We start from the raw sequence: 12,857 nt of genomic DNA, 5'->3' as shown, positions 1-12,857 counted from the left end.
TACAACGGTAATATTTTGAATGCATGTTTGCTGAGAAATTTTAATTTGTTTTATTGTGTTATAGAAGCTGTTATCCCTTCTTTTCCATTTAACTACTGTGATTTTTTTTCTGGAGGCAATTCTTTTGGTTTGCCCTAAATGTTGCATGATTATATATGGTAGCTAGGTCTTTTCTTTAGCACAGAACATTGTTTTGTGTTTGCTTGTTAAAAATATACCCATTTACTGTGGAAAAAATAACTGCTTAATGATGGTATTATCTCTTTTCACAGTGTATAGATTTATGTAACAAAGAACATGGAAATTTCACAGCTTCTGTTCGCAAAATGAAACATGAGAATTTAAGACTACAAAATAGCCTTGTTAAACTACAAAACAACACAGAAACATCGATACTGGGTTGCATGGATACATATAAGGAAACAGAACACAGCTACCAAACCCATTCAAAGATGCAAGAAACAGAAGAGAGGTAATATTTAGATTGTTTATGAAATTTCTTTTAAGTGTTTTGGATGGTCTGACTAGGCCAAACTGTCAAGTTTTTGCTGTTTCTGTTCATTCAGAATTCCCACCAATATAAATATCAGACCTAGTTAGTATATTTGTAAGGACTTCCTACATTTTTCTGGTTGGCTGATGGAAATTGGCAATAAAAAAAGTCCCAGAAATGTTTAATATCTGTAATTAGCACATGAAACTTTAAAAACTTTTTATATGCTGCTCAAGCTGTTCTTAGTTCCAGGTTTTGCAAAATAGAGCAGACTGTATTTTTACTACCAAATAAAAACAAGACAAGAAAAGGATAGAAAAATCAACATGAGAGGTAAACTTCTCAACGGGAGGTTCTCTTAATAAGCAGTTTGAACTATAGGCCCTGCTGAAAAGCTTTATGTCCTCCAGTTTCATTTGCTGGAAGTTTCAATAAATGTATTTTAATGCCTTGTCTGGTTTTGGTGTTCTTGGGTGACCTGATTTTTGAAAGGAACATAATTTCAGATGCCCTGAGTAAGTCATTACTACAATAAACTCCTTGTTAGGGAAAAATAATGAGACTTGAGAATATTCAGACTCATAGAAAGCATTGTAGTGATGACTTTCTTCTTCTTTCCCTGTATTCAGTGAGCCACTGAATTGCCTTCAAGCATATTATAATCATGGCATTGCAATAAAAAAAATTAAAAAACAAAAAAACTCCCTGGTAAACAGTTTTTCACAGTACAGGAAAATAAAAATTAATAGGAAGCTAAATATGTTGATTATTTGTAATAAGGAACTGACATGATAGCACTAACATGAAACAGATATGTGGAGTAAAGTTGAAATAGTTGGAGCTAAAATTGGACATGTTAAGATTTCAAACTCATACATTTAGGTTATGGAAAAATTTAAAACAATTTTCTTTCTGCAAAATAGAGAGCATCCCAGTATAGGTAGATCCAGTTTTGCCTAAATTCTAATTTCTTTTTAAGGAGTGTTGTTTTGTGTTGGAGGTAGTATTCATGTGAAAATAAATAGGATAAATTATATGGCGGTATATATGTTTACATACATCTACCTGTCTTTGGAAGTGGCAGGTATGGCTGATTTCCTGTGAATTTTCATAATATGTTAAAAATGTTGTTGAAACAAATACTTGTAAACCAAGGTACAGATTATTCTGCACCAATATGTCTCATAACTTCACAAAATTGGTCAGTGCAATTTTTGCTCATGCTTAACTCCTCTCAAGTGAGAAGGAAGTAAGATTTTTTTTCTCATTTTCTCAGGATTTACACTTGCTGTACATAAGAGACTTTGAAATTTAATTTATGAGAATATAAATATTTGAGACAATGGAACTACGCAGGTAATTTGCAGGATTGTGATTTCAGAGCTGTTGGAAGATCAATCAAAACTGTGAGAGAGACACCTGTGAGAGCTGACCTTTCTCACAAGAAAAATCTCAACCAGACTACTGAACACAATATAAATTATTATTATTATTATTGTAGTTAATATGATGAAACAGATATATTGAGCCTGGATTTCAATATCTAAATCATGCATTAGAATTCCTAAATGAAAAGCTATTCAGATTTTCAAATAAATACACAGATTTTAAAACATGCAAATTTGACATGTACTGTGTATGTACATCACCTTGCCAGTGCTTTTATGATTGGGCCCACTTTGTACTATCACTTCTCTGTTCCCAAGCAGGAATCTACCTAAGGATTTTTCCAGAAAACTAAAATTATATTTTCAACCATTAGATGTATGCAGATAAACTAGGAAATTGATGTTAGTTAAGTTAAAATCTGGGGTAAGTTTTATTTTATTCTGAGCGTAAACCTGTTATTTCTGGTTCTGTTTCCATGGTAATTATGGCACTGGAGAAAGGGCACAAAATCCTTTTTTTATATGGTAAAAAATTAGAAAACATGGTGTTGGTGCAAGGGACGGGTGTATATTCTACAATATTTTTCATCTGTGTCTCTCAGTCAGTAGTGGAATCCTGGGCACAGGAACCATCATGTCTTAGAGAGGAGACCCCTAGAGAAAACACAGGAAATTGCAGGAAGTTATACTGGCAGGCCAAAAAGCGGCATGATTTCTTCTTTTTTTTCAGTATACAGTGAATTTCTAGGTATTAGAAAGAAAGATATGCAGAAGTAGCATCTTTTTGCTAAAAAAGGACTATGCCCACATTCTACCTATAACCATCTCCATTAATTACTGTTTCCTTATGTAATTATCTTACTTCTAATTGCAATTTACATAAGCTTTCCTCAGTCTCTCGATTTCAATCCTTTAGTTAGACCTTGACTAAGTTGAAGTTGATTTATATACAGTTGATTTAAATTTGGGCATGGTTGAAGAGGACTTTCTCTGATGAAGTTGATATGTTCCGTTTGTTTCTTCCAAAATTAAAACATGCCTGTGAGTTCTGAAATGAAAAGCTATTTATTTACCACAAAAATGTGCACAAAATAGATAACTGATCAAGCCAAAGCACTTTCATCATGTGGGAAAAGTGAAGGGTAAATGCTAAGACTTAATACCTTCTAAGGTAGCGGGGGATTGCTCAATGGATGCGTGTTTGGAGTGAAATATCTGTGTGAAGGAGGTTTTCTCTACTCTTTGGAGATCATACAGCTCTTAGTCACACTCACCACTGTATCAGTTAGTGCAATAAATAAAGTGGAAACAGTGAAAACAAAACAATTCTTCAGGTAAAGGCTTTTTATCAATTTTAAAATCAAGCTAGCTGTTATACTTGCCAGGTAAAAGCAACAGCACAAATTCTTGAAGACATTTTGGTCATTAAAGATCTGCAGTTTTCTTTCTCAAGAGTATTATGCTGATTATGTCAACCAGCTGTGTAAGGTATTTGGGGTTTTTTGCATCACTGAAGTCATTGACCTCACAGGGACCAGGCAGATATTATGTATGAGTCTGGAAAAGTAGAGCCTGTCTGTATAAATTCCCTTTGTGAGGACACTGTTCTTTCACTACTTGTCCCCTATGTCACCATGTCAACAGTGATATTATTTGTGTGGTATGTGTACATGTTAAATACTCCATGACAGTAATCTCACTGAAAGCATAAGTTGATCAGCTGTAGTAATAATAATGTATTTGCACTGGTAGTATTAACAAATGGACAGCTTCCTACAAATTTGCAGATTGTATTTAAAGTAGATCTATGTTTTTAGATGGTATTTTGCACATTAACTGGTAGAAGTTTAAACCACAACTGTGAAAACCATCCAAAGTAAAGGCCCAATATCCCTATCAAAGCACCTTAACGTAGTTGTCATGTTTTTCCAAAATACCAAGCAGGCCCAGCAAACCTACGGATTACTCTAGGAGGGGGAGAATGGGAGTTCATTTTAAAAAAGATCAGTCCTTTTTTGGGGGGGAGTGGAGGTGCAGTGTCTGTTTTTATTATCTAAAGGCTACCGTAACCCAAGTCAAGTAGGCACTCAAGTCTGAAAATTCTGTTCTTAGAGAAGTTATAACACAAGACTAATAATTGTTATTAAATACATAGAGAAGCAGTTCTGTGGGAAAAAAAGAAAACCGATCACATGGACTTCACTGTGGGTTTAGAGAGAAAATTACTTCCAAAAAGGTCAGAACATGAGATTAAAAAAACCTGTGATTTTATTATTCACGCCATCTATCTTCAGTTGTGGCAGGCTTTTTTTCATGGTGCCCTTCATCCAAACTGTAGATGGAATGGACTTTAAAATAGGAAGAAAAATAAAGAGAAAAGGAATTCTCCTGTGCCCAAAAAGCAGAGTATATTTATGTAAAGAAAAGCATGAAAGAAAGGAGAAAACTCTGCCTCCATAAAGGCAAACATTTAAGGTGATTTAGAAAACTAGAAGGTTTGGTGAGTAGTTTCAGAGAGTTTTATGTTAGCATGTATAATAGTATTATTACTATAGTAAAAATAAAATTATAGTAACAAATAATAATACAGCATCATGCTTATAATTTGCTTTGCCATAGCATTCAGAGTATCTCTAATCACAGCTTCTTTTGTAATCAGAGAAAAAAAATATGTTCTTCATTAGTTCTCTGAGTTGTTCTGCACAGTCCATGTACTAAATATTCAGTTTCATGTTTTAGGTCTTTTGTGGTTTAACCTGGCAGGTAAACAGCACACGATTGCTTCTTCACTCCCCCACTCACAAGGAAAGAATTGGAATTTAAAAAAAGGAATATTCATGTGTTGAGACACAATTTAGTAGGACAGAAAAGGAATGTAGTAGTAATAATAACAATAACAATAGTAATAATAATGCTATAATTAGAATATATGAAACAAGTGATGCCCAGTTATAACAGTGCAATTGCTCACCACCTGTCATGTGAAGCCCAGGTAACCTTCCCACAGCTTTTTATTGCTGAGCATGCTCCCATATGATCTGGAATATCCCTGTGGTCAGCTGGGATCAGCTGTCCCAGCTGTGTCCCCTCCCAAATCCTCATGCACCCCCAGCCTCCTCACTGGTGGGGTGGGGTGAGGGGCAGAAGAGGCCTCTGTGCATGTGCTGCTGAGCAGTGACTAAAACATCCCTGTGTTATCAATACTGGTTCCAGCACAAATCCAAAATACAGCCCCACACAAACTGCTGTGAAGAAAATCAACCCTATCCCTGTGAAAACCAGCAGAAGGGCTTATGTAAAAGCAGGTCCATCAATGCTCCACAGCCACTCTCTCCTAATACCAAGCATTTAAATTAAGATTAGAAAATGACAGTATGATCTTTCTGCAGAAAAAACTCTTTTCCCTACACTTGGAAAGTTCTTTTATTTAAAAAGAAAAAAAGGTACTGAGTGGCGCTGCATACACTTGAATATTTATTGAATTATATTTTACATGCTCTTTAAAAGCTTTTATAGCTGCATTTCAAATTAGTAGAGTGTTTTAGGATAGTTGCAATGATAGAATCTGTTCAAACTGCTATCACATCTTAGTAGTTACCTCCCAAGATTAAAATTTCATCATAAGCACAGACCTCAATACAATGGAAATTTTTATCTCAGGTAGAAATACTGTAACATAAAATTAATAGAATCTGAAATAACGTTTTTCTGCATGTTTTGGTGTCTAATACAAGGAATGATACAATTGAAAATTCATGTAATTTTGCAGACATCTGGGCAAGCAAGTCTCAAAATCTTCTGCTTTTATCAGTACAGTATCAGAATTGTTCAGTTAACTATTTTGAATGGGAAGAAATTTTTTTTTCTTAAGTTGCTATTAACCCAAATAGTTTTTACTTTACAGAAATACAAATTATTAGAAATACATATTTGCACATCTATTCTGATCACTGAGATACAAGAGTTTTGAAACATCATATTAAAATGCTTAAAAATTATTTTTAAGCTTGAAGATTTCATTTATTGTTACAAAAGCATGCTATTGTACAATTTTTTAGAAAGTATATTTTTTAAATCTAATAATTTTTATATTAATCTCCAGAGTGTTATCATTAAGTCAGTGGCAAAACTATCACTGCAGTAAAAATGCAGAATCAAAGATTCTTGTACTATTTTTTTGTTTAAGCATTTATTCTGAATTCTAGCCTCTTGAACATAGTTGTTTAAGATAATATTAGATCAAAAATGACTAATTATCCAACCACTAACAGGATTTTTCTCTCCTCTCACACTTTGATATTTCATTTCCTCTATTTGTGTGGCTAAATTCACTCTAGTTCCTAGACATGGCCAAAGAATGCTTGCATAGCTTTTTCCACTGGAAAGCCAAAGGAATGGTAGCCTTTAGCAAAGGACAGGTAACAGAGGAGTTCCTTAAAGAGTACTGGCATCTTCAATACCTGAAGTGAGTTTGTGTTTTAGCTCCTTCTGCCACAGTTGTACCAACCAAAGCAAGGTTCCTCAACCCAAGCTCCAGTGAAAGGGTTTAAATTAGGGTGGTTTAATTCACAGCTGAAGCAGACAGAGAAAGCACACTCAGACTTTCACAGTAATATAGGTGGAAATTGCTAAATTGTTACAATTGGGTAATGCTTAATCTTATGCCCATAACTTCATGCATGAAACAGTTTAAACAACTAAGTAATCAAAACTGTGTAAATAAATACAATGAAAAACTCTTGGCTTTGCTGTGATAGCTTATGAGGTTCAACTGGGTTTCATATTTCAATTCTTTTTCTTTTAGATCTTTCCAAAATAAAGATTCATGGGAAGTGGAATGTCAACAGACTGCTATGCTTACTGCAGGTGGATACCACAGAAACTGTAGTCCTGCTTTGTATGGCCAAGGCAATATCACTGGTTCAAACAGTGATAGCACTTTATCTTCTCATCCACTTCGCAGAGGTCATGAAAAGAAAATAGTTCATAAATCTCCATTACCACCAGAGGGGTATCCTTTGGGCTTTCCTGGGCCATTTCCTGAAGTGGGCAGAATAGGCAGCTTTCAGAGCCCTGCTTACAATGAGGAAGAAATCAAATTATCGGTAAGTAACTGTTTTCCTGTAACACCTTTATTCTCAAAAATCCATCTGTGGACCAAATGCAGCCTTGACAGAGCCAAAAATTAGACCACTCTTGTTGTCATTGTTAGTTACACAGTGCCAGCCCAGCAAAAATGGAAATATCATATCCTAACAGAAGTGCAGTTTTTCTGGAGATTAAACATCCCCTACTGAGCCATACCTCTGTTCTAATAATGATGGTGATAATTACCTGCCATTATGTGACTGTGAGAAAGATTTCTACATTTTAGCTTACTGGCTTCTATATTGGGGCACTTTGCTTTGTATTGCCTATGTAAGAGCACTCTGCTTCAAGTGTATTTCCATAATACCTGAAGATTTACTGCCTTAAGTGCTGTTAGACAAATCAAGTTCCTGTTTGATCTACATCTCTTTGATTGATGGATGAAATCAGAAAAATCACAGCAACTATTTTCCATATGTTAGCTATTGTATTTGAAAAGAAACAGAAATTATAACTACTGTGATCCTTATTTTTCAAGAGTAATAAGACAGCATTCTTTCTTTTAGTCTTCATAGGCTGGAGACTATTATCCTCCATGACAAGTGGGACAAATCAAACTTTGCCTAGGACAACTTAAGAAAACCCTTCCATAATTATTTGGCTTTAGAGCTCCCTTTGAATTTGAGCTTTATCCTCTTCCTTAGTATCTTCTCTTCTTCCTTAGGCCTCCACTACAGGCCACTATTGTTTTCCACTTGACAATTAGCACTTTCCTGACCTCAAACCATGAAACCATACCATCAGTAAGTAGTGGAACTAAGAATGTAAGTGAGGAATGAACTACAGGCCTCCCTCTGCCCAGCTGGGTTACATGGATCCCTACATGAACCAGGAGATCCTCAGCTGCAGGGCTCTGGCTGAACCTATAGAGGGAGAAGAGGGAAGACTTCAGCATTTACTAGAGGGATTGACAGGCAATCGTACCTGTGGTTGTTGTACCCCGGTTCTGCTGTCCATTTCAGAAACAAATGCACATCCCTTCCTATCAGAGACATGGCTGCTGCAGAACTATCTCCATAGTCCAGAATCTCACTGTTGATGGCAAGAACCATAATGATGGCATGCCTGGGAAGCAGGGATTGCAGTGCAGCCCTTCACTTACTGTGGTCCCATCAGCTCTGTCCCAGTAGTCTAAGAACAGTGGGAACCATGTAGTCCCAGATGTTTGATCTCAATTCCATTTTTACATTCTTACGTTTCACAGGAATTTTAAGTAAATGGCTTTTGGTTTCTCACAGCTTGAGAGTTTTTCTCTTTAAACTGCTGGTCATGAAAAGAGTCATTTGAGCTTTTCCAGATGAGTCTGATAAACACCAGTTCTTCTCTCTTCTGTCAGAAGCATCAGACGAGACACCAAATCACAAAGTTTCTGTTTCCAGAAAGCATGGGGAAAATGTCCATTCTGAGACACTTCTGCAAGATGCAGAAAGTATTACCCAGCTGGGAAACTATTACCCAGCTGGCACTCAGGCCAGCTGACTTTCCAGCTGGTGTGTGGGCAAAGTACATAACATAACTATTAAACAAGAGATGTTTCTCATACAGAGTCTAGGTCCAAATCAGTGGCATTGAAGCAGGTACAAATTCAGACCACTGAAATCAAATTGTCACTCAGGCTGACATTGAATACCACAGCTTTGGTGCAGAATTCAGTAGTCTGTTACTCCAGAGATCTGTATTCAAACGCACAGCTGTTACACTAAGGAGAAAGAGGGGGGAAATACACAGTATGTTAAAGCAGAGTTCTTTGACAGATTTCTGAGGACTCGAGGGGTATAGAACACAGGGACAGGACCCACATGAAATCTCCAGTATGTTCAAAACTTCAGAGAATGTTATAAGGCACTAGTTTTCTAAAGAATATTTGTATGCCAAATTGAAAACATCAAATTTCCAGGTGATGTCCTGATAACCAACAAAATAACTCTATTGGTATTGAGGGAAGAAAGAAAATAGTCTGTAGGGCTTTAGACAATGGCTTGTATCTCTCTCCCTGGTAGAGAATCTTCAAAGATTAGTAAATGTTCCACTGGAACTTCTGCCCTTTCACATTCTTACTTAGAAGTTACATGTATAGTGTCATTCTTGCTTTAGAATAAACTAGAAAGCTCAGCTGGGATTCACTGGAAATTCCCATAACCCCAAAAATTCTTGTTTCAAGGGTTTCCTAATCTGGAAAATACTTTTTCCTCTAAATAGTACTTTAGGCTGTACTCTCTTCCTGAACTTCAGAAAATGACTGGTTGATCTTTTAGTCATAAATACTTTCTCATATTTCTCTTCAGATGATAGACAGTTGTTTGTTCTGGCTTTCAAGGCTTGGAAATACAAGACTTAAGCTGTAATAATTAAAATTTAAATTAGGCATTAGGAAATTTTCTAACATTAGTATGGGAACTTGCTTAATAAATAGTTTGCAATGGAAAGCTGTGGAAATTCTGCCCTTGGAAATCATTAGGAATTATTTTGACAGTCTTGATCCTACCCTGAGGCATGCTATAGTCCATGCCTCTCTCTCCTAGGTATTACTATTTCCTAGCTATGTAGGCCCTCTAAAAATCTTCCTATGTCACTCCAATTTTCTAGGCAATTCAAATTTTCATATATGAACAGAAGCATGTTTAAGATAGGCATCTGTACCTGCTGCCTAAGAGATATTGTAGTGTAGGGTTACTCTCAAAACATCCCAAATTTAGTCACTATGAGACTAAAATTAGCCAGACCAATTTCTACTCTTATTATTAAAAAATCTTTCTTGGAAAGTAGAAGCAGCTAAACATGAGAAGACTCTAACAATGGGGTTTGACTGATCATGATTTGACCAGTAAATGCTAAAATACCTCACATTTTAAAGCTTTCTTGCTGCCCTGCTGAAGATGCATCCAAGAATGCTGGGACAGCTCATGGGGCAAGTAAGAGATTAATTAGGCAGTTCTGTCTCTCCCTTTGAGAGAGCTAGCTTCCTCCTGAAGGGCTCCTCCCCAGCAACCCAGAATTCATTCTTAACTGCTTTGGGTAGTTCTTATTTAAGGAGAAGACATACTTAGCACATATTTCATCTATAAAAATATGTATCTCTGTCAGGTGCACTCCTTCATTTCCAGGCAGAAAGGTGATTCTCATTACTGATATACACCAAAGAAATATGAGATCAGCTGGCACTGTAGAAATGAAAAAATAGAGTCCTCGTTGCTTTATTACCCAAACAGGTTAGATGGAAAGCTTACAATGAACACATCTCTATCCAGTTTCAGTTAGAAAACCAAAAGACATAAAAGCAGTAATATCTGAGAAAAAGAAATTCAAAACCAGAGACCATGAATCTCATCTGAGACATGGATTAAAGCACTTTGTGTTTTTTCTTCCTCAGAGGCCAAAAGTAAAGACAATAAAGAACATAATGAAAGAACAGACCAGAGGCTTGAAAAGCAAAGTGCTGCTAACAAGGAGTTGCCTTTTAGACTTGCTTAGATAAAACCCTCTCTCAAAGTGCATGAAAAACAATGCATTAGGGTCCTATCTAAAATCATAGTCTGTGATGTCTGACCCTCGGGTAAGGAGCTGTGGGGAGCCATGACCTGCTTATTCTAAGTGAGAAACATTCTTCTCTCAACTCTGAGGAAATTCAGAAATGTCTCATTTGGAGTTTACAGTGTATTTCAAGAAGAAACACATCAAAGTACCAGTTAAAGAGAAGAACATTTAACAGTTTGGGAAGATAGATTGATCATGAGGCCAATCTGTTTCCAATGACAAGTCAGTAATTATAAGCATTATTAATTTGAATCTCTAAGAATATTTTGTAACTTGATATAAACTTTCTGAGACTGGCAGCTGTGTAAATCTGCAGTCCAAAAGGAAAAGTCTGACATGACATTTTTCTCTAGGTGATGACACCTATTAAATTTGTATTTCAGATTCAAATTTTCCCAGTTTCTCATGCTTCTCACTGCAAGTATTTTATTTGTTCAGCATTGAATCAGTGATTTCATAGCTGGTATTCAGTAAGGGAAACACATGGTGATTCTTTAAGTAAAGCCTCCAAATCCAATGTATTCTCCATAATACAAAAGCCTTCTTCAAATGATTCAAAATAGCACTAACAATTCTGTCACTGAATCTTGACATCACAAGGAGATGTATTTGTGACCCAGCCCATGAAGGAATAAACAGTATGAAGCCAAGGCATTCAGAATGTCAGGAAAAACTCTTCATATGGGAACAGTGATAATTTATGAATGAGAGACCATGCACATGTTTATGAAGAAAATCAAAGGCAGCTTATGTCCCTCCATTTTCTTAAACTTTAGAGGATTGGCGTTCTTTCTTATTCTTGCTAGTACAAGGACTGAGTGAGAGAGGGGTGTTATGGCACAAAGTGGTTAGGTTTCTTATTAATACATGTCAAATTAAGTAACTTTTTCTTGACCATCATTTTAAAACATTAATTTGGAGGGATTGAGGAAAGGAAGAGTCTGCTTTTTCTGTGAATTTCATTTTAGGAGCCCTATGCATCAGGAAGCCTCTCTCACTCAAGAAGGATGGTATTGAACTCAGAATTTATTTCCAGCTATCACTTACTTCTGTACTTTGAAAAGAAAAGGGGTTTCCTATAGGAAGTCTCTAAATTTCATCTCAGAGTCCACTGCAAAGAGTTTGAATGGATTGGTGCTTTAGAGCATTTTTCTAATTAGTATCTTTTAGCCTTAAAAGCTTCTAAAGAGCAGTTTTCAGTTAAGTTGAAAACAAAAGTCAAAATCTGTCTCTATGTTGCTGTGGAAATAAGGAATACCTCATTCTGATACAGTGCAGCCTGGAGTAAAAATTTATGGATGTAACAGAACTGGCCTTTTCCACAGACCATCTGAATATTTGAACTCCTATTTGATATGCTGATACATAAACTTCAAACAATTTTATATTCTAGAAAAATACCCTGAAATTCTAAACTAATAATTTAATCAGTAACTAAAACTATTGAAGATATGGTTTAACTAAGATTAAAGATGCCAATCATTTTTTCTCAATATATGACAATATAAAGATAAAATATTACCTTTCTTTTAATATTAAAACTCCAATACTAAGTTTTTTCCTCAGCCAAATCTTAAAAATTTATGTCATAAAATTGCATTTATCTCTACAAAAAAGCATTGAATGTATTTAAACAGGCATAGTATATTTAGGAAAATAAAAATTATTTCATGTATTTCATACATTTCTTTTGATAAAGATATCCCAATGAATGCATCTGAGATATTAGCAAGAAAATTAACAAAAATTGGTGCTTAAAAATTTAGAACTTGTTCCAGCAAAGATTCACACATGTCCTTTGCTCTGTACAACTCTGCATCCCATGACAACTATCTAAAGGCTGATTATTGGTGTGGTTTGTGTCTGAGTCCACTAAATGCTCATTAAACAGAAAGAATATTTTTTTCAGTGAACTACTTTCAGTGAACAAAAATTTAGTACATTCTTCAGAATGTCAGAGCTTTGAGTTAATAGTACTGAAATGAGCACAGATTTTCTCCTTTTCCTCAGAAAGCAGAAGCAGAGAGCTAAAATTCCAGAAGACAATCGGCAGCATCCAACACTATTTGTAGTCTGTAATTCCAAAAAAGATTGTTGTCTGCCCTGGTCTACAATATCCAAATAACTAACATAACCTGTAGTTGATAGATTTTGGAGGTTCTGCAGCAGCTTAATTCTGTCTAGTGGGATATTTTTATTTTTAATGGCCAGTCTACATCCTAATGCTATGAATATCAGAGGTAATCAAACACAATGTTCAGTTCATGTCATTCAGGCACATGGATGCCTTCAAA

The 12,857-nt window shown here is 35.7% G+C and overlaps 1 protein-coding gene across 1 annotated transcript in view; it reads left to right on the top strand.

Moving 5' to 3' along the window:
* Positions 1 to 12,857, top strand: part of DEUP1 (deuterosome assembly protein 1) — a 40,247-nt gene that overhangs the window by 27,054 nt on the left and 336 nt on the right. Inside the window, exons 11-12 of the mRNA XM_014248514.2 lie at positions 273 to 472; positions 6,686 to 6,986. Coding sequence (XP_014103989.2) covers positions 273 to 472; positions 6,686 to 6,986 — 501 coding nt within the window. The remainder of the gene's footprint in view (positions 1 to 272; positions 473 to 6,685; positions 6,987 to 12,857) is intronic.

Source organism: Pseudopodoces humilis, chromosome 2, assembly GCF_049639895.1.
Source record: "Pseudopodoces humilis isolate 2021_Gansu_Grassland_sample_001 chromosome 2, ASM4963989v1, whole genome shotgun sequence".
Taxonomy (NCBI): Eukaryota; Metazoa; Chordata; class Aves; order Passeriformes; family Paridae; genus Pseudopodoces; species Pseudopodoces humilis.
Note: the sequence above shows the minus strand (reverse complement) of the source record. Positions and strands in the feature narration are given on the sequence as shown.